This window comes from Vicia villosa, unplaced genomic scaffold (genome assembly GCF_029867415.1).
Source record: "Vicia villosa cultivar HV-30 ecotype Madison, WI unplaced genomic scaffold, Vvil1.0 ctg.001177F_1_1, whole genome shotgun sequence".
Classification (NCBI taxonomy): domain Eukaryota; kingdom Viridiplantae; phylum Streptophyta; class Magnoliopsida; order Fabales; family Fabaceae; genus Vicia; species Vicia villosa.
Window position 1 is genome coordinate 119,630 of NW_026705518.1, and position 26,367 is coordinate 145,996.

The 26,367-nt window shown below is 35.8% G+C and overlaps 3 protein-coding genes across 3 annotated transcripts; 2 read left to right on the forward strand and 1 right to left on the reverse strand.

The window, feature by feature from the left end:
• Positions 1-11,366: 11,366 nt before the first annotated feature.
• Positions 11,367-12,895, reverse strand: LOC131633780 (uncharacterized). Its single transcript, XM_058904466.1, has 5 exons — positions 12,522-12,895; positions 12,115-12,277; positions 11,772-12,001; positions 11,598-11,701; positions 11,367-11,503 (listed from the first exon to the last, which is right to left on the reverse strand). Exons 1-5 carry the CDS (start codon positions 12,893-12,895, stop codon positions 11,367-11,369), a joined length of 1,008 nt encoding a protein of 335 aa, XP_058760449.1.
• A 619-nt stretch (positions 12,896-13,514) lies between these two features.
• LOC131633789 (uncharacterized) lies at positions 13,515-17,266 on the forward strand. The gene is made up of 5 exons (XM_058904475.1): positions 13,515-13,826; positions 15,561-15,730; positions 16,025-16,094; positions 16,816-16,888; positions 16,975-17,266. The coding sequence occupies exons 1-5, from the start codon at positions 13,607-13,609 to the stop codon at positions 17,084-17,086; spliced, it is 645 nt and encodes a 214-aa protein (XP_058760458.1). The 5' UTR covers positions 13,515-13,606; the 3' UTR covers positions 17,087-17,266.
• Positions 17,267-25,509: 8,243 nt separating this feature from the next.
• Positions 25,510-26,367, forward strand: LOC131633782 (uncharacterized). The gene is made up of 2 exons (XM_058904467.1): positions 25,510-25,626; positions 25,912-26,367. Exons 1-2 carry the CDS (start codon positions 25,510-25,512, stop codon positions 26,365-26,367), a joined length of 573 nt encoding a protein of 190 aa, XP_058760450.1.

Here is a 26,367-nt window from a genome sequence, read left to right on the forward strand (position 1 = left end):
TTTCCTCAGGGTTTCGTCAAAGTCTTACCTCGGGTGAACTTTTCAGATCATCACCCGATTGTTCTTCAACTTCAGGATCCATCCATGTCTAAGAAGAATTGGAGGTTCCGATTTGAGAGTGCTTGGACGCTAGAGGAGCAGTATCAGGAGTTTGTAGGAAGAGTGTGGAACATTAATAAGCAAATTCATGACAAACTTCAGAATTTCAGAGATAATGTTAAAAGCTGGAGTAATGTGTCGTCAAGAAATCTGGAATTAAAAAAACAGCACCTAATGGGCCGTATCAATGGGATTCAACAGACTTTATACGAAAGTGGAGGTAATGAAGATCTCCAATTTTTAGAACTAAACTTGCAAAAGGAGATAGCAAAAGTCTTGCATCAAGAAGAGCTTATTTGGTTCCAACGGTCGAGAGCAAAATGGCTGATGGACGGGGATAGGAATACTCGATACTACCACCTAAAGGCTACTCAAAGGAGAAGACAAAATCAGATTTCTATGATTAAAGACGATTCTGGCAGTTGGGTTGAAGATGAGAAACAAGTTGGAGATCTTTTCAAAACCTTCTACCATAATCTTTTCACATCAGACACGGAGGTGAAGCTGTGGAAAGATACCCTTCATATCTATCCTAAAATTACGACTGACTTAGCCAATAAATTAGAGGCTAATGTGAGCGTGGAGGAAATCCGAAAAGCTACTTTTGATATGGCCCCTTGGAAAGCTCCTGGTCCGGATGGCTTCCCGGCAGGTTTCTACCAGAAATCTTGGGTGTGTGTGGCGGACAGTTTTTGTCATTATATATCTGACCTGTGGAATAATCCTGAGCAAATAAAAGAGGTTAATCAAACAGACATATGCTTAATCCCCAAAGTTGATAATCCGAGTCAGGTTCAACAATTCCGTCCCATATCTCTTTGCAATTCCATCTACAAATGTCTGAGCAAAGTTATTGTTAACAGGTTGAAAGACTGTATTGATGAGCTGGTTGGTCCGTTCCAAGCTGGTTTCATACCGGGACGGAATATTCACGAAAATATTGTCCTTGTTCAAGAATTAATGCACAGCATGAATAGGAAGAAAGGGAAGGCTGGAAGTTTTGTTATTAAAGTGGACCTTAAAAAGGCCTATGATAACTTGAGCTGGCAGTTCATCCACAAGGTTTTATTGGAAGTTGGGTTCCCGCAACCGTTAATTCATATAATTATGCAAGCTATATCCTCCGTTTCCATGAGTATCAACTGGAAGGGACAACAAACCCAGTATTTCAATTCAGAAAAAGGAATCCGACAAGGAGATCCTATGTCCCCTTACATCTTTGTTCTGTGTATGGACAAACTCTCCCACTTGATTCTGGACGCAGTTAATGACGGCAGTTGGATAGGGATCAAGGCTGGAAGGAAGTGCCCGTCTATCTCTCACCTTATGTTCGCAGATGACTTGCTCCTCTTTGGAAAAGCGTCTGAGAACCAAATGCTTTGTGTTAAAGATGTTTTGGAGTCCTTTTGTAACATTTCAGGGCAGAGAATTAACAGCGACAAGACGAGGATTTTGTTTTCTGATAATACTCCAGGGAGACTGCGTCGTGAGCTCATTCGTCTTTCTGGTTTCAAGGAAACAAAAGAGTTGGGTAAATACCTTGGGATGCCTATTACAGGGAGGAGCCCAAAAATGAAGGACTTTCGTCACATCATCGAAGGAATTAATTTAAAACTAACAAGCTGGAAAGCGAATTTACTTTCTTTTGCAGGTCGAACGACATTAGCGAAGTCAGTATTGGAAGCTATGCCAACATACTCAATGATGACATGTGTTCTACCAAAGGAGTGCATTAAAGAAATACACAAGATTCAGAGGAATTTTATTTGGGGCGATAGAGATGAGAATAAGCATATACATGCCGTCAAATGGAGCACCATTACTCAACCGAAGGAGCTGGGAGGTCTGGGGCTTCACAGCCTTAGACACATGAACCAGGCGTGTATTGCTAAACTTGGCTGGAAGCTGATGGAAGGCAGTGACGCCTTGTGGTGTCAGGTTATTAGAAGCAAGTATGGAAGAGATAATGAACATAGCGACTCAGTGATTGCCAAAGATTATGATTCTCACCTTTGGAAAAATATTGTTAATATTTGGCCTATGCTTAAAGCTGCGAGAGGCTGGGACATTGGGAACGATCGTCGAGTCAATATCTGGAACGATTGCTGGCTAGAGTCGGGCCTGATTCAATCAACTAATAATCGATATGATGGTGATATATTGCTGGAGAAAGTGGCTGACCTTGTTGATAACAACCATTGTTGGAATTTGCCGCTCCTCCAACGACTCTTTGATCAGCGCACTGTTAGAGAAATCATGGTCATTCACCCACCTCAAGATGAGATAGGAGAGGATATTTGTATTTGGAGGTTTGATAAGAATAACGTGTTTTCCGTCTCGAGCGCTTATAAATTATTTACTGGATTACATCATGAGATATATGAAGCAGACTGGATGCATATTTGGAGACTGCAAGTCCCTGAACGTGTTAAGGCCTTCCTTTGGCAATTGAAACATGGAAGACTTTTAACCAATCAATATTTGCAGAGGCTGACATTAGGGGAACCTTGGTGTGCTGAGTGCAAGGATTCAGTGGAGGACATTCTGCATGCAGCTAGGGACTGTAAAAGCGCAGCAACCATTTGGCGGAGGCTAGTCAAGAAGGATGATTGGATAACTTTCTTTTCTATGAACTTGCAGGAGTGGATTAACAGCAATCTGGAGCAGCAATACCGCTCTGCAGGGAATACACAATGGAGAAACATGTGGGCCATAACTTGCCACACTTTGTGGTTCTGGAGAAATAAGAGGATTCACGATGACTCCTTTGTACAGCCGACCAATATCCATGAGCAAATAATGATGAAAACGAAGGAATATGAGGAGAGTGCTTCACTGCATCGTGTCTTTAATGCACAACAGCATGTTGTTCACAAGATCAAGTGGACTCCTCCTCCGACTGGGTGGGTTTGCGTTAATGTGGATGGAGCCGTTAAGCAAAATAGGGAGGCAACCTGTGGTGGTGTGATTAGAGATGATAAGGGCGGCTGGATTAAAGGTTTTTCTAAGTATATTGGTATGTGTAATAGTGAGGATGCAGAGTTGTGGGCAGTGTTGGAAGGGATTAAAAGTGCCTTTGAAGAGGGATACAGTAGGATTGAGCTTCACTCAGACAACAAGAACATCGTTGCGAAGCTCAATAGTTTGAGTAAACACAATGGAGCAGCCCATGGACTGCTTAGAAGTATCAGAGTTCTTATCACAGGAGATGTTACCGTGACGTTCACCCATGTCTTCCGTGAGGCTAATAGGTGTGCTGACGCTATGGCGAAAAGGAGTTCGACTTATGATCCTGGACCCCATATCTTTAGAACGTGTCCTGATTTTATGCTTTCCTTGTTAGCTAGTGATATTTCGGGAATCCCTACTTCTCGGGTTTCCTATTTGTAGTTGTTCTTTTTGGGCTTAGGCCCTCTATTATTTCAAAAAAATATATATATATCATAACAACAAAAGTATATTTTTTAACAATGAATTTGAATGCTATACTCTAAAATTTGAAATAATTTCTCAAACCGTTACAACATTTTTTAAAGTTATATTACATAGGTATCGTTAACTAAGTGATGAATTTGTAATTTTATTATTGTCTACGCTATTATAAAACAAGTCATTGAATATATCCAATAGTAAAATTATGTTTTTTCGTATTATGGATGAAAAAATTGTTGCAGCTTCCCACTCTTAACGACATCATCTACTTAATTTGTTTCTTTTTATCCGCAATCAAGGAAGGATATTAAAACAAATAAGACATTTTTTATATTAAAACATTTTCATCAAATTAATTTTTATAACAATGTTTATATTTTATTTTAGTTTGAGTGAAAGAAAATTGAAATTTAAAAAGGAAAATACATGAAAAAATTATACAATTGCATATATTCATTTTATAATAACTTAATTCTGCTATATTAGTAACTTATCCTACAATCTAATATAATAACACTCGAGAGAGATTGTAGGATAAATGATAATAAGATGCATCCCTTATTTTACCCTTTTCCTTTTCATCATTTTTAAGGATATAAAGTTTTGTGTTGGCTTTTGTTAATTCCAACAATAACCCTTAAAAATAGTTTTCATGTAGATTTATAGTTAACCAATGAATAAATTTAAAAAAAAAAACAAAAGTGTCAAATATATGTGGACGGCATTCAAATATGGAGGCACTTACTTCAATTGTTTAAAAAAAATTATATTTAGGAAAGTTGAAATCGAATATCACATGCAAATTTAAAGCTCGTCAATGAAGAAATTAGTAAAAATAACAAACAAACTACCACACTCATATCAATGAAAGTTATGGAGTAGTTATTGCAATTAAAACATCAATATGTGACACAATCATTATCAAAGAAGAGGCAGTTTAAAAACATTGCATGTATACTTGCTTTGTTCATATTTATATGTTTCAATAACTTCTCCATTATAGTTTTTTAATTTAAGATTTATGTTGAATGTCTCATTAATGTGAGCTTCATGTCATTAAAAATTATCTTAAGATTTGCAGGAATTAAAATCATTAAAATACAAAAATAAAGGGATTAAAATTCTAGATTTTAAAATAGAGGGACCAAAACCCCAAAAAAATAAAATAATAGGAGTACCAAAATTGCAATTAAACCATTTTTTAAAAATCTTTATTTAAAATTTAAAAATCTTTATTTGAAATAATTGATGATCCAATGCTTACTAATTTGGACAAAATTTTAATCTATAACTATTCATAAAATGAATAGAAGATTTTGGACTGACTTTCTTTTATTCCAAATTTACCATTCACTTATACTTATATATTTGAATTTAACATAAAATTAACTTACATGCAATTATCTCTCTTCCTTAACTGCTTCGTAAAAACTATCGCATAAACAAGTATGAGAAAGTTTAATCTTTATAGTTTCTTCTTCACGCGAGAATGAAAGCAAATATAATGACATCAACATGCAATTGATGAGAGAGAGATAAAGAGAGGAAGAGAGAGAGGGAGAGAGAGAGAGGTATGGAATGAGAGTGGGAGAGAGGGAGGGAGAGGAAGGGAGAGGGAGAAGGATGGAGTGAGAGAGAGAGAGAGAGAGATGAAAGTAGAGAGGGAGGGAGATGTAGGGAGAGAGGGGGAGAGGGAGAGGAAGGGAGTGATGGAGAGAGAGAGGGGGAGGGAGAATGAGAGAGAGATAGGGGGATGAAGATGGAAAGGGAGAGGGAGAGGGAGAGGGAGAGAGAGAGAGAGAGATATTGTATTTCACAAAGCTTACACACACAAAACTATTCATTTATATTTTGACGTTGTGCGCATTTAAAAAGCGGACAAACGGGCACGAGAGTTCCCGTTTGAACGGTAGTACTATCATAAACCTCATCACAATTTTGACCACTCATAAAATAAAATATATTAACAATACATTAATTAAATAAATAAAACAATAAAATGACTATTAAAAAGAGTAAATAAAAAAATAATACTTTGTGAAATTAAAAATTAAGAAAAAAAGAGGAGTGTATTGAGTAATAAGGGATGTCCAAATAACTCATATCCAAATTCAACAAATAAAAGGAGGAATTAAAATGACACCCCTATATTATACATGCCACCCCTTCAAGGGGTACGTTTTTACCATATTATCCCTGTAAAATATCGGATTTTTTTAAATTTTTGGTTCCGTACCGGAAATTTCACATAGATACCAGAAATTTTGTTTCATTTACCGCGCCAGATCATACATACCAGGAATTTAAAATTTTCGGTACCAGATATTAGAAATTTCTGTATGTTTCAGAAGTTAGAAACATGCAGGAAATTTAAAATATCCGGTACCGGAATTTTGAAATTTCCGGTGTGACTCCAGTTTATAAAATTACCGGAAATTTAAAATTTCCGATAATTGAAAAATATCGAAAAATTTCAAATTTTCGGTAATACTGAGACTTAATTTTTTTTAAACTTGAATAAAATACACGGTTAAATAACAAACCGTCTTAATATATAAATAGATTACATGTCATACATAGATGCAATACAACAAAACTACAATTTTTGCATCATTAGAACAATTAATCCCAATATCTGACTTCCTAAACAATTCTTCCTAGTGTCTGAATTGACCCGCATATGTTGATTCTCATGCTTTTGCATTATTAGAACAATTCTTCTTCTAACAATCAGTGATAGGAGACAGTGGACAATCTGGTCTTAACTTTACTTGAACCCAATGATTACGGTTGACAAAACCAACAACAATGATTGTATGTCAACTTGTGTATAGGGATAGAGCTATGAGAAGCGGGAAAAATGTTATGTTCATTAACATGGAAATTTCCAAGGTAAAGGTGGTGAATTCATAATCGACAAGAATGGTATAATGAGGTTTGGTGATCGGTTTTGTGTTCCTGATGTTTTTGAGCTTCGAAAGAATATTCTAGAAGAAGGATACCGTAGTGAATTATTGGACTATGACAATATTAATGAGTTTGAGTGCAAACTCAGAAAGGACACTATTATGTAGTAACGACAGTTTATGCTTAAACATGGTTGTCGGCTATCTATTGATAAATTGAGGACTTGATCACTCTTAATCTCTTGTTGATAGTAGACGGAATCATATAGATGGGATGAGATTGTTTGTTACCTTAATGGTATAAGGTGTGATGAATACTAAGCCGTGAGAATAATCACTCACTATGTTGTGTGAACTTATGAAGAAGTGAAGATGAAAGAGTGCAACATATTGGACGATGACTTAAGACGAATAATCAGAGTCGCACAATGAAAGTATAATATGGAGTAGTGTTATGAGTACTACTCGTGGGCAGTGAGGAATTAATATGTCGGGAGCCTATACGTAGAGAACATGTATTGATCTATATGTTGGATTTAGAATTTAGTGGATGTAAGGATGTTGCACCGGAGAATTAGAACCCTTTTGAATAATTGTCGAGATGATGAATATGTTATTGTGGTTGTACATAGTTAACGAGTATGTATTCGACGAAGTTAAGACGATGAGTTGATACTATATGATGCTATAATAATTTTGTGCTGTTGTAAGGTGTTATTGTAGATTTCCAGATATAATGAGGGATTATACTCTATGAAGGACGAAGTTGATTTAATTCTTAGAGAGAAGTGGGACTCAGTTTGAGCTATTTTGTAAGCAATGGTATATTGAGGCTGATGAGTGTGATTATAATTACTTGTGTGTACTCGTTCTGATGGTTATAATGTTTAAATAGAGGAAGTAAATCAGGAATTTGTTTTTTGAGTGCGAGTAAGTATTGCTAAGTGGTAGACTAGTACCATGTATGATAAAGAATGATTCTTGAATGAATGAGTAAAGAGAGCCAGAATCGGGTAAAACTAAGAAATCTAATTGGTGATGATGATTGTAATGAGTAATCAGAATAGTGCAGAAAAAGCAAAATGTAACATATTGGACAATTGCTGGTGTGACTTGAGAGGAGTCAGATAGTTGAAATTCAATGGTATAAGAATATTATTATTGAGTTTCTTGAAGGAAGCAGTTGGTGAAAAGTGTAAGTATTATTTTATCGCTCAGATGGAAAAGTGTGTCTAAGGTTGGTACGTTTGGTAGATGGAATGCATTACTGCAGTGTTGATTAGGTGTGGTCATACCATGGTTGTGTAATTATATTATTCAGTCATTGGGCGTATTGTATGGGTCGCAGCTCGACGTTTCATTGTTGTTAACCTTTTGGAGATATAACGAGTGGTACACCTTTGGGGTGGTCGAATGCGACGTAAGAGTTGAGATTTGAATGCATGAGACATGCTTTCTGTTGGTTAGTTAGATGAATTTTGAGGATCGACTAGGAAAATGTTACCTGGGAACGGGAGAGTCAGATGAAGGACTCATATGCGAAACTCTTTGATTGAGGTATGTTTTCAAGGACGAAAACTCTTTTAGTGGGGGAGAGTTGTAACACCCCATATTTTCTAATTTTAATTTAATCGGAAATTAAATTATTATTTAGAATCATTTGGTATTTTCGTTGAATTATTTGGAGGAATTATGAAATATTGGTCTTTGGGCCAAGTGTGGTATTTAGTAATGACGGGGTGTTAAGTTGTTGAGCCATTACTAAATTATGTTATGTTTTCATAAAACAAGGAAATAAGAGGAAATTGAGAAATAGAGGAGGAAAACCTAAGAGGGAGAGAAGAAGAACTCATGGACAAAACTCATTTTCGTATTCATGGTGCAGCCCTCATAAAATGAGTCATAACTTTCTGCTCATAGCTTCAAATCAGGTAAAGATTTAGATTCTACACAAAATTTCCTTCGATTTGATATATTTATCTGCGTCAGGGAAGTTCTTGATGAGGGAGATAAACGAGTTTGAAGATTGGAGATTCTTGCTGAATTTGAAGAAAAAGGGCTTACGAGTTTGATGGAGAAGAAGGGGAAAAGTTCAGATTCTTGGCTAAGGTAAGGGGGGACTCTTCCAATTAACCTCTATTATCGGGTTGTAGATGATAAGATTGATATGGTATGCTATTGATTCGACAGAGAAATAGATTCTAGGTTGGGGTTTTGATCTTTTAGGTTCAAATTGATAGATTATGTGTAACTACATGTTTTGTGATGTTTGATGATGTTGGATGTGTTGTTTGATTGATGATATAACATGTATTACTTGCGAATTGATTCTATTTTTCGTGTACAGTCAAAATGATTCGATTGGGTTGTGTTTAGGCGAAAATAAGTTGCAGTCAAAAGTGCTTTTTTCTGTTGCAAGCTAATGTAACCGGTTACGGTCGGGCTTGTAACTAGTTACGGTTGTGAAAATGGGGTTTTTGGGCTGGTTACGAGTTCGTAACCGGTTACGGTGTTGTTCGTAACTCGTTACGGTCACATAAAAATAATAGCGAATAGAGTTACGTCAAGCATAACCGGTTACGGTGTCCTTGTAACCGGTTACACTGAAGATATTTTCGAAAAATTGTTTTTTGTAACCCGTTACGCTTTTTCTGTAATCCGTTACGCTGAACCCTTTTTGAAAAATAAATGATTTTTATCAGGCGTAACCCGTTACGCTTTTTCTGTAACCCGTTATGCTGCAGCTTTTATGAAAAATATTTACTTTCAAAAATTCGTATCTTTTGAACCGTAAGTCCGTTTTGGGTGCCGTTTTAGGTGTTGAGTCAATAATTCTATTTTCTATCTAATAAAATAGCTTAAAGAGCAGTAGCTTGATTTTATTTTAAAGACCCGGTATTTGTGGTGGTGAATTATACTTGTATGCATAAGTGATAAATGTATTTATGCGGCGGCATTGCGATAATGTATTTGCTATGTTGATGTTGCGATTGGTGTGATGTAAGTATTACATGATTGTTGAATGGTGTTAAAATATGAATGCACTATTCGGTGTTATGTTGGTGAGTTTATGCATTGGGTACATAGGGGTGGCAAAACGGGTCGTGGCCCGCCAGACCGACCCGCGCACCCGCCAAAAAATGATGGGTTGGATTGGGATTTTAGGCCCGCCGCTCGCCAAAACCCGCCGCCCGTCATAGCCCGCCCCGCCAATGCCCGCCGCCCGCTAAAGTCGGGGCCTCCTCCAAAATTCCCTATTTTTAGTTAATTCTAGTAATTCCAATTCTTGATTGTTTATTTTATATATTTATTTGTAAATATATGTAATATTTTTTGAGTAAAATTTGTTAAAAAGTTGGTTTATAAAAAATTATTTTAAAAATTAAGTGAAAAATTTAATTAAAAGGTAAAAAAAACCTATTAATCTATTAAAAAAATTGAAAAAAATATAAATAAAAATAGGCGGGCAAGCCCGCCGCCCGCCAACTCGCCATCTTGGCGGGGCGGACATGATTTTTATGCCCGTTTCACTTGGCGGGCATGCCCGCCCCGCTTGTGTTTTTGGCGGGCTTAAGACGGGGCGGGCGACCCGTTTTGCCACCCCTATGTGTACATATATTGATAAATGTGGCAATGTGGACGTGTTATGACAACATGTTTATAATGAAATGTTGTGTTCGGTGTGAAATATATAATGTAATTGGTTGGATTATGTTGAGGTGAGAATACATTATCCATGATTGTTGTTCGGTGTTAGATTATGATAATGTTGTTCATATGATTGAAGTGGTGATTAGCATGTGATAGATGATGCATGCAATTTCGTAATCATATGGTGGCTGAATCCCGAGGTAGATGGATCAGTGGTTGCTAATTCCCATTGTATGGAATTAGTGAGAGAAAGTAGCCGTATCTTTGATGATGGTGGATCGGTGAGATGAGTAAAAACTCATGATTGGTACCTCATGCATATAGTTGTATTTGCATTAGGTGTATGAATGATTATAACATGAATGGAAGGTTGTCCAATGTTATAATGTTGTGTGTTTGAATTACTGTTGTTTTGTGGATGTGTGTATAATCTGAATGTATTTGCTATTGGGTGAATATTATACTGTTGATGTTCTATCATTTATGAACTGATAACATTGTTTAACTATGAATAAGACTCACCCTTACTGTTGATCATTTTCAGATTGAAGTGTAGCGGCCTGATTTTGGTGAGGATGGCTGATAGGCTAGTTCATTAGTTCGAGTCGGTGTCATGCTCTGATATTGTAACACTGGGGGAACGCTAGCATAGAGTTTTGATTATAACTCTATCTATTTGTTTTGGATTTATTTTGTGGGATATTGCATAGATGATGTTATGCTTATCCGTTGAAGAATGTTCCGCTGTGTAGAAACATGATTATGATAATTTGATGATTTATTCCTAAGTGTAGCATGACAATTGACTTATGATAAATTGATTTATTTTAATTGTGGCACCCTTGTCATTATGTTTTACTCTGAATATTATATAATTGCCGCGGGGTTTATGAGGGTGTTACAGATGGCGATTGACTCCCACTTGGTTGTATGCATGATCTCTTCGTAGTCTGACTCTCATGCGAAGCATCAGCATATTCCCACTGACTTGGATCACGATGCACATCACTTTTCTCATATTTTATACTCTTCTTAACTCCTCTCTTTGGCTTGTATTTCACCGGCGGTGGACACATTAAAGATGTGGATGGATAGGCAAGATCACAAACTTTTTTCTTCAACGCCCTTTGACCCACAATATCCATAGTACTGAATTGTCGCTTCAACTCTTCACACTCCTCTTCTAAATCTCACTTGCTCTCGTCAAAACTCACCTCATATTCTGAATTTGCAATTTCGTCCAAAACACATGAATAGTTTCCAAAGGTATAGGTATGCTTAGAATCTGGTAACCGGTGAGCTGAAATGCACAAGATAACCCATGTGTTTTTCTAATGTAACAACCAGACCTCTCCTTGCCCGCACCAACAAATTTGACTCTTTATTGTCCACTTCCAATGAGTTATATACATTGTCTTGAAACAAAAATGTGCAATATAGAATATAATGGAGTGTTATATCGATGCTCAATGTTGACGATACTTTTTTGAAACGATACTCTTAAGGAACCTAGCTGTAACTTCAACATTATGTTCATAATATACCAGCTTGCACATAAATCCCCACGACTTGTAGTCAACATGTTCTTCAGTCTCCAATGTGCAGACTCCACCCTAAAAATCATGGACACATTAAATAAACAACTCACAAATAGAAAACATATTTTTTGTTAGAAGAATGTACCTGTTTCTTATTGTGTTCCCTAAATGAGCGACTCGATTAGTCCATGCAGCAACAAATCTTTCTTTATATGGTGTTAACCATGTCTCTTTCATATACTTGACAAATGATGGAATATCACCACATACACTCTCGAAGTGGTTGAGATGTACATCAAATTCGTCTTCTGTATTTGAATACATCATGTTGTTCCGTTGATCCATGACATGTTCTTGTCTTTCTGATTTCACATACTATTTACATTTCATGCTAATGTTTTTTGAAATATAAAACGTACACAACAAATGAGACGCATTTGGATACACAGAATCAATGGCATTCATTAATGCAAGTTCTGGTCCGTCACCATGACATCTGGTAGCAACTCCTCAGAATAAAACAACTCTTTAAGCTTCTCTAGTGCCCATGCAAAGTTCTCCTCCCTTTCATGTTCCAAAAATGCAAAAGCAACTGAAAACATTAATTTTATTGATGTAACACCAACAATCTCAAGCAGTGGTAGCCGGTACCTGCACGATTAAAAAACGCATTTAGCAACCAGCTCACTCAACATATTTTTAAGATGGGAGAAATTAAAATTAAGATTCTTACCAATTTGTTTTGTATGTGCAATCAAAAATCAACACCAGAGGAAACATACTCAACAACTTGATAGAGTTAGGGTGTGTCTAGAAGATATCAGCCACAATATCTGAATTCTCCTTATTTCTAGACCAACATATGTATTTCTCTTGGTGAATAAGGCTCACTAACATTTGCATTTCTGTCAGTGCACCTCTCTTGCCCAGTCTGTATGTTACTCTAGCTCGGTATATTTGGGTAATACTCGTGAGATTTTCTGGGTATTTGTCTTTCAAAACAGACACGATGTACCTAGGTGCCATATTGTACTTCGTCATGTCATTCACAAACTTTCTTTCATCATATTTTAGACGGCCCAAGATGTCATGACCTACCAAATCCTTATCCAGTCTATGATTATGCATCCCACATTTAACCACCACCTTCCAACCAATACCACTCTGAACAAATCTCAGCCTAAATGTGCATCTAAGCCTCATAGTAGAATTGCCATCAGATGGGGCCGCAACTTCATTTTTCTTTTTGTAATTCCTTCCCTTGTCCATAATCAATTTATACTTTCTCCATCACATTCCATTAGCATAATCTGATCGGATTGTAACAACAACAATACCATGACTTTTTCCAATTGAATGTGCCCATTCTAGAACCTTATCTCGTGATTCAAAAATCTGACAATCACAAAAACATACAATTAGATAACTGCATCAACTTATAAAGTAAACATACCGTATCTGTGACGAAGTACTGCGTAAGATCACTACATGAATCCGTAAAAGAAACTGAAATTTCCGGTACCGGGTTTTCTACCAGAAATTTGTGAAATTTCCGATACGGGGTAATGATTTTTGTAAAATTACCAGAATTTTTAAAATCTCTGATAAATCGCACCAAAAATTTAAAATTTCCCATAAATAGATACTAGAAATTTGTTAAAATCAAATAATTTTCACCAACAAAAAGTACTGAAAATTTGCTATGTATTTGAAATTTACTTTTTGAGTAATTTTCTCCAACAATAATTTTTTAAAAAAAAATAAAAATTTTAAATTGATAGTGTCAGATATATTTTAGAAATAATGCAAAATCAGGAGTGACATGTTTAAAATGAAATGAGGGGTGGCATGTGGAATCCCCAAATAAAAGCCCAAACCCAAAACACATCGTCGTATAACGAGTTCATTCCTGCGAATGGCGTAGAAGCTATGGGAACATAGAAAAAACAGAAAATCAAGTATTGGTGCTGATTCATTTTCATGGAGGCCACTAAAGAAGAAGCAGCTCCAACATCAGAACAAAATCCAAATCCAAATTCGAATCAAAATCCAAATTCAAATCCGAATCCAAATCGAAACCCTAATCCTCCTCGTACGACGAAAGCAAAATCGTGTAAGGGATGCGCTTATTACTCATCTGTTCGTAGAGCCAATTCTCAAAATCCAGCTTGTTATGGATTATCAAGAACACTAGAGCAAGGTTACTTTCTCTTTTATTTTTGTTGCGTTCTGTTTTGGTTTGATTTTTGTGTGAAACGCTTGAATTGAAATTTGTTATTGAATATGCTGTGTTTTTTTTATGAGATAGGAAATAGTTTCGATGCATAATTTGTATCTTTACGGTCGCGGTCGGTGTAAAGGCTTTCACGATTTCGGTCAGTGTTGTAACCGTGATTATGGTCGTCGCAGTGTGAATTAATCACAATCATAAAAACGGTGAATAGTGGTATCGGTGTTTACACCTTCTGATACAGTTTTGTCGCGGTAATGCACTGTTTTTGAAAACCTTGTGAGGGACTAAAATCAATTGTGTGTGATGTAAAGGGAATTGAAGGTTGAATGTTTGGAATAGCCTTGCATTTCACAGATTATTCTTTGGTTTCACTATAGCGTATTATTCTTTGGCATCTTTGTAAGTATTTGTAATCATCACAGACTAGTCCTCTTTTTATGATGAGATTGCATTCCTTGTTTTGTGTTTGGTATACTTGGTTGTTAGCTTGTATTTGAGAATGTGTTGTCAAATAGTTGCTACGGGCTATTGCGCTATTAGTTACATAGGGAAATTTGAACAAGCCGCTATTGTTAGCTTGTATTTTGAGAATCGTCAAGAATAATTCTTGTTGAAAGAATAAGAGGGAGACTAGCCTTCATATAGATAAAGAGAGACTGAGCTTTTGAAACAAGTCTGAGAATGAGCAAAATGTAAGGGAAATGTTTGTGAGGATTAATTGGTAAACTTGATAAAACTAGGGTATAGTTGTCCGTTTTAAATAATTAAAACTTCAGCAAAAATAAGTCTAGTCTAATTTGAAAGGATGTTGAATGTATAACTCACTTAGAGTTAGATGGATTTCCAAATCAAATCAATTACCAGTTCCGTGTTATATTACGACTCTCCAAATAAGGAATTCCATTTATCCAGTTCCTCATTTTTGTTTTTAAGGTTTAGAAAAGAAGGATTCTAGGTTTTAGTTAAGTAAAGCATTTTTAAAATCAAAGCCCAACCTGATTAAGAAGTGATCAACAAAACCTGAAGCCCAGCACGATTTCCCTTTACGATCTTTCATGAAGATCTCAATCTTGACCATATGGCGCCAGAAAAAGATCTTGCCCTTTGGTTTCCTTTTACGATCTTGCATGAAGATCTCAATCTTGACCATAATGGTGCCAGAAAAAGATCTTGCCCTGATGTAGCACGTTGGGAAATCATGACACGTAGAATTGTATGATCCTGAGACCCAACACTAGATCTTGACTACATTGTTAATAACTTTTGTACAAAGCTACCGTGCGTGCGATAACAGCACTTTATACACTTGAAACCTGTTTTTTTGGAACTTTGGTGATCAGATAGATGCATAGTGTTTTGTCGTGGACATGGTAATACTTATACTTTTTTGTCTGTTAAGTTTTTTGACCTTGTATCTTTATTATGTTTGATTTAATTTTACTGTCAATTCGTTAATTTTACTCATTCAGTTCACTAATTACATCCACTATTGTCCTTATGGTGAACCTTCATCCAGATTACATTTCTATTTTGTTATTAATTAATCATTTTTTGTAATAGATATTGCTTACTAAATTTTGTTTCCTTTATATTGGTTTTATATTCTAAGATTTGCCTTATTTGTGAAAGTTTAGTCAATGTTTCTGTTAATGCTTATAAAGTTTTGAATTTTGATATTGATGTTCTAATGCTTATAACCAGTTCCCCCATATGTCGTGGGAGAAACCGAGTTGGCAGCTTCTAAAGAAGGCCGCAAACTTGTAAACTTCAAGTATGCTTGTATTGGATACTCTGTCTACTTAGACAACAAAGATTCTCCACCTGACTCGCAGGACAAGCAAAGAAAATTACCCTTCTGCGTTGGTCTTGAGGTCTTACATCTCAACCTTCTTTCCCTTGTTTATGCTTTATGAAAAACACTGTTTATCTGGTTTCAAGGGTTATGTTGGGAGTTTGGACATATTTTGTGTAATTTATTGATTTATACATCAGGAGGAAGCATCAATTTGATATGAGGACCAAATATTTATTTTGAGGCTATGAGATAAAATAAAATTAAAAAATGGAGGATGCGGGTTAGGGGGGAGCTTTTGTAGAAGCAGGAACTTCAACTGTGTTCCAATAAAATATGGTCCAAGTTTCTGACAGTATTTCACATGTTTCAGGTGGTCTCAGAGGTGAATTCTTCTACTTCACCTGCTAGGGATGTTCCCGCTCATGCTCGTAAAACTAACGGTATTAAATTTATTGGTTTTTCTTCCATTTACACTTACAGTCCCATATGTTATTTCCTTCTTTTCAATCACTCCTCATTAGCATTCTCAACTCAGTTCTTTATGGTGTGTGCTAAACGACTTAGACAATGTTTATTATCAAGATAGCAAGAATTTGCTATATAAATATCTATATTATCTTTTTAAAAAATGAAAAGGATCTTTTTTTTGAGAGCATCAGTCAGTTTTCCAATGTTGAAGAATTTTTTAGTTGAATCATTTGTTCTTGGTAGTATGCATCAAATATTTTCCAGGACTTCTGCTAATCAATTTTCTGTGCTTATACTACCATTGGACTTTTCCACTCTTGTAATGGAGCAATTGATATCATGAATGCTAACACATCACTGTCCTATATACAACTGTATTGTGTAATTATTCCTTCTGTATCTGTGCTTTCCCATATAATTGTCGTTTCTTTTCTTTTCTACTATGTGCGTGTTCCTAAATAATTGTCATTATCCATTTCACATGAAATAAAAACCAACAATAAACTCTTTCACATAAAGTAAATGAAGGATTTTGCATGGATCTCTATGCCAAACAATCATCTTATTGTAGAGGCTGATATTATGTCGGAGATTTCTTTTGTGGTTGAATCAGTTTCTTCTTCTCTTCCCTTTTTTATTCGTACTTGTTTCTTTAAGTGCTTTTCATTTTGTGGTTTTTTGTCCTTTGTCCAGAGCGCGAACATGCAACCCCTCAACCACGAATCGGTAAACCTACAAATACTTCAGCAGAAGAATTCTTAAACAGGCAAGCAGAGGTTTTCAAAAACCCATTTTGTTAAAGATGTGGTCTGAATATTAGTGATTATAACACCTGAATATTCTGCATTGCAGGTTTCAAAAAAATGCTACCCTAGTGGCAAACGGCGTTGTAAAAAACTTGAACAGAGTGGGTAACTATGTAAAAGATACTGTAGACGACATTCTATATCGGCGACCCAAATGAAGCTGGCCATTGCAATTTCTTTGCAAGAAATGATTTCAAATTTAGATACTGGTCATTTTGCCAATTAATTGTTGTATTCTGACAAGTTTTGGTACTTACTAGTTACTATGTATACTTTTCTGAACAATCATAATAATAAAATTACATGACCATCCCAAAATTTATAATGGGTCTTTTTCATTTGTTTGTTCTATAACTTCCTGGTCCTGATAGGTGACCCATAGTTTCTGAGTGAGTTGATTATGAGTTAATTAAGGCCTTACTTAAGAGAAGTAAGGCATGTGCCTGTAAATTAGAGGACAAATTTGGAGTTGAGCATTTTTTTAGTGGCATGGTGCACATTGAATCTCTACGGCAAAGATGAGAGGGTGAAGTTGATGTATCAACTCCTTGTGCTATTTGTGCCACTGTGGGAAGGCCATGTATTGGGCCAAATTGTGACCAGTATGAGTCACACTATATTTATGATATTGTCCAAATCATCATCATACCTCTCACCCTTACAAACTATAAGAAATAACTTAATTAGTTTTTTTTTAAAAGAATTAAAATTGGTCTTATCTAAAAGTAAGTTTTGAAAGTAAAATGATTTATATTTGGATAAATATTTACATTGTAAGTTTTAGTATAGAACTCATGTTTAACAAAAACTATAAATTTATCTTCATATAGAATCAATTATGGAGAGCATAATCAATTATATTTGAGAGTAAAATTCAATTTATACATTTAAAATCAATTTGAGTATTTCAAACACTAAACCAAATATTCTAGCAAAATTTAATTTTAAATTTCTACGAATTCTTGCAATCTCAATTCAAGTTCATAGGAATAGAAATGGGTTTATAGGCAAAACGAATTTTTGAATATTCTGGAACAAATACAACATCTAAACATCTATCGTTCATCCGCCGAATGCTACGTATCAGAGCAACAACACCGACTCGAACTCACGACAACTAAATCTTCATCACTGCAATTACCTGCACGTTACCAGTATAAAGGTAACGACGAAACAAATAAAAGGGGTGAGATATCAAACCATATAAACAGAGTTATGATAAACAATATATATCCAGTTTCAAGTTATAACATTCATCACTAGGCGGTATAATCATTACCGTCTAATTTACTTCGCTATTTCAATCACAACGACACACGTCAAAAATATTACACATAAACTCATATTCAAGTCACGATAATTCACATAAGTTCATACATCGAATCACACAAACTCATAATCATCCAAAATGGAATGTGACTCTAACAAATGCACATGCATGTGGTACCCAGGGCTTCAGCCCCCATCGCCAATTATTAGAGGCATCAAAACAGGCATAAGCCTTCGTCACTATTTGCCAATCCAGGCCGTCACAAAAATGAAATCATGCGACTCGATGAATGTATCATCACAAAATATTCACCACAAAAATCGTAACGAGGCATACACCTATATCACAAATAATTACCAATAATTAGAGGTAATTTCATCGTCACTTTATATCCTGCACTTCACAATAATTCACAAGGTTCATCGCATCATAACATCGCAACATATTTACAACAACAAATCAATGACAACAATTCACCAATAATAAATCAATCACAGGTAATTCATGCAAAACATCGCATTACTTCACAAAAACACGTCACGTCGCAACATCACAAAACAACAGTTTACGGGCTATTCTCGGACACCTCGAATATTATCCTAACCGCTATATAATTTCCGTCTACTATTTATTTATGCTACCCAAATATCTCTGTTATATAGAATAATTTTGTTAACCATATACTGCTAACACTCTGTTATTATACTTCACCAATACTACTACGGTCAATAGAAGTGTCTTCTATTATTTTATTAAATCTACCACTGTTTCCATTTGTTTCCAATTATACTAAAAGTTCATCACAGTTAGTCCGAATGTTAATTCTGCCAGATACTTGCAGTATATGCTAACTCTCCCCAAAATAATTATACACTTAATTTAATCCTTCTCAAATACATATGTTTCAGCAATTTTCTAACACCCATGGCTATAAAAAAATGCACTATCACCACTGGGGCGCCCATCCCTAAAGGTGTGGCCTCCGTCCCATCATCACAATTCACACGTCCCAAAGGGACTCTCCAAAGGCAAGGGCGCCCGCCCTAAGGGCAAGGGCCGCCCGCCCCACCATGTGGGGTCTTCCCACTTTTTCTTCTCTAAGGACGTCCGTCCCACCTTATGACTCCCGTCCCTACTTTATTTTCTTTCCTTCCCAGAGTCATATTTCATTTAATCCTCTTCAGTGTTCAACCCAGAACAGTTTAGTTTCCAGAATTTCATCGATTCAATATCACAAGATTATTCGCCACACAGAAGAATATTCATCAATCAATTTATCAGGGCAACTTCCATTCATTCAACAAATCACAAGCAGCACCATTATTCAATAATTAACATAGCAGCAAATTTTTCACAAATGATTGACAAAGAAATTCACACAGTAACAACACTAACACCAAAAATCATACCAAAGTATAGAGACAATATTAATTCCCTAAACCCCACATACAATTCATCATATCCCCGTTTATAGAGAAAGAACCCCATCCTTACCTTGGATTGGCGGTTGCTTTACGACTTCCGGTCGAGATTCCCAACTGCCGGCTTCACATAATTCTTCAATTCCCTCCTTCCGGCGAAACCCACGTATCACCACCAATACCGTGTGCCTCCATGCTTTCTCTCGTATTTCCTCTTTTCTTTCTTCTTTTCTGCCCCAGCATCCCAAAAACCTAACCTTTTTCTTATTTCTTACTTCATGAAAATAATAATAATAATAATACCATTATTATTATTATGCTATTTATCTTATTGGGCTTACCAAACAACACCTCCCAGTTACTCACACCAACCAAACCAACTCAGTTAAATAATTATTCCAATATAACAATATTATTTCTAATGTCATTTCTCCGATTAAACGGATTAATTAATCCAACTTTGTACTTAACAGCTCCAAATCGACATATTAATCCAATCACGCCTCTTAAAATCATACTGATAAATCTCAACTTTGACAATATCTAATAATTAAATCCTTAATTAATTTAATTAACCAATTAATTAAGTTCGGGGCGTTACACAGAAGCCTGAGGAAAAAACTACACCAGGATCAATCTAAGAACAAAGACTCCTAACATATCATCCTCTAATAACCCAGTAAGAAAACTAGGAGTGTAAATGTATTCAACAAAATTGCAATCTAGATTGCATCCTTCATTTGCCAACACATCTGCACACTTGTTAGCTTCTCGATAAGAGTGGTGAATTTGAACATCATCATGAAGCTCTAGCAGCCTTGTGATTTGCCTTAATAAAGCACAGTCTTCAAGGCTATTTGGCGCGCGATTTTTAATAGCATCCATAACTACCACATAATCCACATTCACCTCTACCATCTTCTTCCCTAATCTGAGCGTATAATTGAGGCCTTTTAAAACACCCAACAATTCCGCTATAAAAGTATAGCACACGCCGATGTTTTTTGTAAAGCCACCCATTCAATCACCATTGACATCTCTGACGATACCGCCACACCCAAAGATTACCCTTTCCTTACTTGCTCCATCTGTGTTTAGCTTGACGTAGTTGATTTGAGAAGGCTGCCAACAAATCATAGTCCACGCCTTATCCACCTTAGTAGTAACTGCAACCTGAGCTTTTGCTATAGAATAATCTCTAACCAAGTGTGAAATGTGCTGCGCCGCATTTATATGGCGGAAAAAATCTTCATCATCCGTTTCTTTATTCCTACAAGTCCAAATACAATGGCAAGTTACTGCCCAGAAATCCCACCAGTTGGTAGCCTCTGTGTCGTTCGCTTCCAGATTAAGATTCACCCAGTCTTGTAATCCCACCTGCAAAAATTGACTAGTTATACCCGATGGGATTCTATTGGACCAAACTTGCATTGCATAGGGGCAATATTTGAACACATGTAATTCAATTTCCACCTCCTCCCCACACGTTTGAAAAACATCTCTGCTGATTCCCATTTGGCTCATTCGGAGTTTTGTAATTGTAAGTAATCTATCATGAGCCAACAGTCACGTAAAATATCAGATACGTTCTGAAACATTAAGCTTCCAAATATTCTTCAACAAAATGTATGTATTGTTGATATTAGCATAAAAAAGCGTGTTGTAATTGGATTTGACAGAAAACTCGTCCACACTTGTTTCGACCGTTATAAACTCATCTTCCCCATACAAATCATTTGGAGGTGGATGGGCTTTGATTCTACTCTGAATGTCCATGGGCAGCTAACCTTGCAGTAACTGGAAATGCCACTCGCCATTGGAAGCCACAACGTCGCATAGTTTAGCTCCATGCAATTTAGTAGGAATCAGAATTTGAAGTTTTATATTATATATTTATTTGTAAACATATGCAATATTTTTTTTAAGTAAAATTTGTTAAAAAGATGCTTTATAAAAGATTGTTCTAAAAAATAAGTGAAAAATCTAATTGAAAGGTAAAAAAGCATATTAATCTATTAAGTAATGGAATAAATAAATCGACGGGCAAGTCCTCCGCCCGTCACCTTGGCGGAACAGGCTAGATTGTTATGCCAATTTCCACTTGAAGGACTTACATGTCCCACTCATTTTTTGACGGACTTAAGGCGGGCAGAGCGACCCGTTTTGCCACCTCTACTCTCGTCCATATTGATGGAATATGGGGATAGGAGTTACAAGGGGTATTATTCTTAAACTTGGTCCATGTGTAGTATGGAAAGAGTAACAGGTTAACTAGAGATTTTTACCCAGCCACTTCCCCACTCATATATGACACCTCACAAATTTTCATAATGCCCAAATTATTTTTGTCAATTTTTTGTCAAAAAAGAACGAACAAAAAAATTGGTATTGCATTTTGATCCGCTGTCGCGCGCGGATCAAAAACGAATATTTTGAAAATGTAATATAGCGACAATGGCTCGAGTCATATCGCAAGGATTCTTGTAATAATCAACCAATCAAAATAGATTTGGGGGGGGGGGGTGGTTTATGGTTCAGGATCGATTTATGAAAAAAAATAGCAAATAAGTGATTAAAACAGGTTAATCTACCGGTTCGATATCCAACTTATCATCAGTCAATATAATTCCAATTCCCTTAATGATTTCAATTCCTATTCGATTGTAATGTTGAATAAACAAGCACAATTCATACTACAAGATTGTAAATTCCTAATTTTCGAATTAAGCAAAAGCATTAAAGTATTGTGAATTAAGCAAACACAATTGCGCAGATAAAGCAAATGCGATTAAATTATAGGAATAACAATCATCAAATCAAATCAATAGTTATCCTATGGAACTTGAATTAAACAAACAAGACATAGAGCATGATATTGAAAGGAATGAGCAATTTAGTTGAAATTGATAAAAAACCTCAAAGTATTTGGAATTCGACTCCGGCAGATTTCACCTTCGGATTAGTTCTCCATTACACGATCGTACAAAAGCTTCCAAAATATTTTTGTGAATAGTAAAACGTGACAATGAACAGTGGCGGCCAGCCCTAGGTAAAAATGGGAGAAACAAGAATTCGGGTCATAACCCAACTGGATCAAACAAACATAACCCAGACCCAAAACTAACGACCCAAAACTAAATAAAACTAATGTTGCAGCTTCAAGCGAAATTCTGGAAAATATGCTCTCCGAATCTAACTTTGACTCCAACACAAAAGTTGTAGCTCTTTCTCTTAGCTTTCCAGCGATTATTAGAAGGCGTCAATCAGATTCACGGAGCTCTAGTTATGATTGTTTTAGTGCAGACTGCTAATGCTGAAAATAAAGTGCGAAAATGAAATTAAACCAAAAATGAACTAAATTAGAGAAACATTATAAAATATAAAAATAAGCAAAGCAAACCATAGAAATACCTAAATGCAAACATAAATAAAGTGCATCAAAATGCACTGATCATATTCTAAAATTTTAGTATCCATTTTTATCGATTTAAAAAAAAACTGGTGGGTGGAAAAACATATCGGTTTTACAAAAAAATACCATGTTGTATAGGATTTTTTCCAAAGCGTTGAAAATTTTGGTAATGTAAAATCACTGGTTTTTTAAAAAAGCTTATACATTTACCAAACTTTTAGAAGGACTAGAAAAAAATCTGATAATGTAGTTTTCAATGGTTGAAATTTTGCCGACAGTTTTGTACAGCTATGATTGCACTAACAGTTATGTATGGTCTAGAATGATTCCAAATTTGTATAAATAAGGATCATGTGTTGTTAAAAAACATCTTAAAATGTCTCACTATTCATTTTCATTTATGGCACTTGTGTACTTCTACGGGGTGAAACCTCCTGTTGATTTTTAGCTCCCGAAGGACACTACCTGTCTCGCTCTTCTGAGATCAAAATTGGATAATATGTTGTTTGACACCAAGAATAGAAAGGCGAGTAAGATCAATTTTTGTGTACCATAGATTGATACTGACAGGAAGGTGAAATTCAACCAAATTGAGTTAAAGACTGATGAAGATTTGAAGCTCGTGTGGAAAACATATCACCGTAGGCCAACAAAGGGACCGATTGAGAATGATGCAACAATTTATGGATCTATCGGCGACATGATCAGGATGTTGAAACATCCAGAATCTTCTAGTAATTTCTAAGTTTTGTTATTTATTATTGTTTTGTTAAGTTGTGTAATTGTCTATGTTAAGTTATGTTAATTGTTACGTGTTAAGTTATGTTAATCCTGCAATAATGAAAGCGATAAAGTATTATCTAATAAATTGTATGATGCAAATGTCTTAGTATTAATATAAAAAATACAAATAATACAAATATAATAGTAATGTCTACACAGGTCCCCCACGAGCTATGTGTGTTGGATGCGATGCCAAAGTAAAAACCTCACCATTTGGATATACCAAACCCATGAAGTTATCCATAATGACTGATATCGTCTCCAGACATTGATGGTTAGCCACACTAGGTGGAGACGGTGGGCGTCATCAGAAGGTCCTATATCATCGGAAGGTCCAACACCATTTTCATGCTTAACTGGTGGGATGATGCAAAGGTGTGATATAATAAGGTACCACCCTAAATAATCATCCACACATTGTGCAGGGAACTGAACCTCCACTGCATGTTATACAATGGCACATGCAACGTTGATAACGTGGCACATAAACCATCTATCAATACCATTATATGGAATAACATGGGCTGGTTGTGGGATGTCCTAGACATACCCAAACTGGTGCAAACACCTCTTAAGTAACTGTCTAGCCACTAAGGTCTCCCATCCCAGATAACCAAAAAAGGGAAGTATCATCAAACTTGCGATGCACTATATGGTCTACGTAGGGTGTCCAAATGACATCGTCTATGGTCATCATATTAATCCTCTTCGTGTACTCCAGAAGACTTCCTAAGTGTGCATGACTGACCTATCATTTATTGCTTGTGTGGATCCAAGAGTGGTAGGAATAACACGCTTCTCAAAAATGGACGAGAAATGCTTATATATCACACATTGCGCAAGAACATAAGCAAATCAACTAATATCATAAATAAAAACTAAATTATAAAGAAATATTTTTTTACCCTTGAAATAAACTCATATAACCAGCAAGCTCCCTGGTCTCAAAGACAGTCGCCTCTCCAAATGAAACATATAGAACAGTCAATGCAACACACCCCATGCCCAATAGACATGGTCAAGACTACTAAACAGTCACATGTTCCTCGCATCAATATATACATGAGACTTATCTGCTAAGATAGTACGTTCTACAAGATGTATCATGTATGTCCTAGAGTTAAGACAAGTGAAAGTTGTAACGCCCATTTATTTAATTAATTATTTTATGGTTTGTTTGTGAATTATTTGGCATAATTATGAGATAATTTAGTATTATACTATGTTATTAATTAATTATTAGTAATAATACAATGAGGCTATTAGCATTTGGTCCTAAATTATAGTTAGTAGTAGTATTAGGGGGTGTGAGGTTAAGCCCATTAGTAATACTAGAGGTTAGTAAGAATAATAAAACAAAAGAAAATTTAGAGAAAAAAAAGATTGGAATTTGGCAAGTGTGAAAGAACGTAGAAACAAAGGAGAAGAGAGAGCTAGGGCAATCCCATTAGAAGCTTAGGGCAACCTTCAATCCAAGGTAAGGGTGAGTTTCTTACATTATAAGGTTGTATGATAATAGCTTATGGCGGGTATTTGATTTCATGCTTGTATTATTATATCCATGTTTGTATAAAAAATTGAGTGTTTGGATGTGTTTGTGATTGATATGAATGATGCATGATTTGTTGTACAATTGATGAAATTGGAGTGTGTGTTTGAATAGTTACATGATACTGATGTTGGACCTGAAAAATTATGACTTTAAACGATTTTTCGATATGTGAAAGTAGGATTTTTGGGGATAAAAATCGTAGCAGAAAAGTTGCAGATTTTTGGCGCTGCAACAGTGAAGTAACCAATTACTTGATTATGGTAACCATTTACCTCGTGGAAAAATTATGTATTTTGGTATTTGAAAATTGAAGTAACCGGTTACTGGATTTGAGGTAACTGGTTACCTGGAACTTTTTTTGAAAAATAGGGCTACTGAAATTGAAGTAATCGGTTACTGGATTTGAGGTAAACAGTTACCTGGGACGTATTTTGGATAAATTGGGTAAGGTTACAGTTGAGTAACCGGTTACCAAATTTAAAGTAACCTGTTACCCTGTAGCTGACAGTACTTTTGTAAAACTTTGAAAATTCGTAACTTTGCAGAAACAGCCGAACACTGACGAGAATGCTAGATCTCGTAGTTTGGTGACTCTCCAGAGGGAGAATCCGCCTACCTTCAAGGGTATGTATGATCTTGATGAAGCATTGACTTGGTTGAAGGAGATTGAGAGAATCATCCGTGTGATGGATTGCACTCCAGCACAGAAGGTTCGATATGGAACTCATATGCTAGCAGTCGAGGTTGATGAGTGGTGGCTAGAGACTCGTCAGAGATTGGAAACTGCAGGTGAAAAGATCACTTGGGTCGTGTTCCGTAGAGAATTCATGAGGAAATATTATCCTGAAGATGTTCGGGGAAAGAAAGAAATTGAGTTTCTCGAACTGAAGCAGGGAAATAAGTCGGTTACAGAGTATGCTATGAAGTTTGTTGAGTTGGGCAAGTTTTATTTGCACTATAGTGAGGCGACTTCTGAATTTTCAAATTGCATCAAATTTTAG

What these genes read in the sequence shown, in the direction of transcription:
- LOC131633789 (XM_058904475.1), top strand. Translation starts at nt 13,607, where the DNA reads ATGGAGGCCACTAAAGAAGAAGCAGCTCCAACATCAGAACAAAATCCA. An exon ending in CCTTCTGCGTTGGTCTTGAG is followed by an intron (nt 15,731 to 16,024) that starts GTCTTACATCTC and finishes CACATGTTTCAG; the next exon opens with GTGGTCTCAGAGGTGAATTC. An exon ending in GCAGAAGAATTCTTAAACAG is followed by an intron (nt 16,889 to 16,974) that starts GCAAGCAGAGGT and finishes TCTGCATTGCAG; the next exon opens with GTTTCAAAAAAATGCTACCC.
- LOC131633780 (XM_058904466.1), bottom strand. Translation starts at nt 12,895, where the DNA reads ATGGACAAGGGAAGGAATTACAAAAAGAAAAATGAAGTTGCGGCCCCA. An exon ending in AGTTGCTACCAGATGTCATG is followed by an intron (nt 12,002 to 12,114) that starts GTGACGGACCAG and finishes AAATGTAAATAG; the next exon opens with TATGTGAAATCAGAAAGACA. An exon ending in AATGTTGAAGTTACAGCTAG is followed by an intron (nt 11,504 to 11,597) that starts GTTCCTTAAGAG and finishes TTTTGTTTCAAG; the next exon opens with ACAATGTATATAACTCATTG.
- LOC131633782 (XM_058904467.1), top strand. Translation starts at nt 25,510, where the DNA reads ATGACTTTAAACGATTTTTCGATATGTGAAAGTAGGATTTTTGGGGAT. An exon ending in TAACCAATTACTTGATTATG is followed by an intron (nt 25,627 to 25,911) that starts GTAACCATTTAC and finishes GTAACTTTGCAG; the next exon opens with AAACAGCCGAACACTGACGA.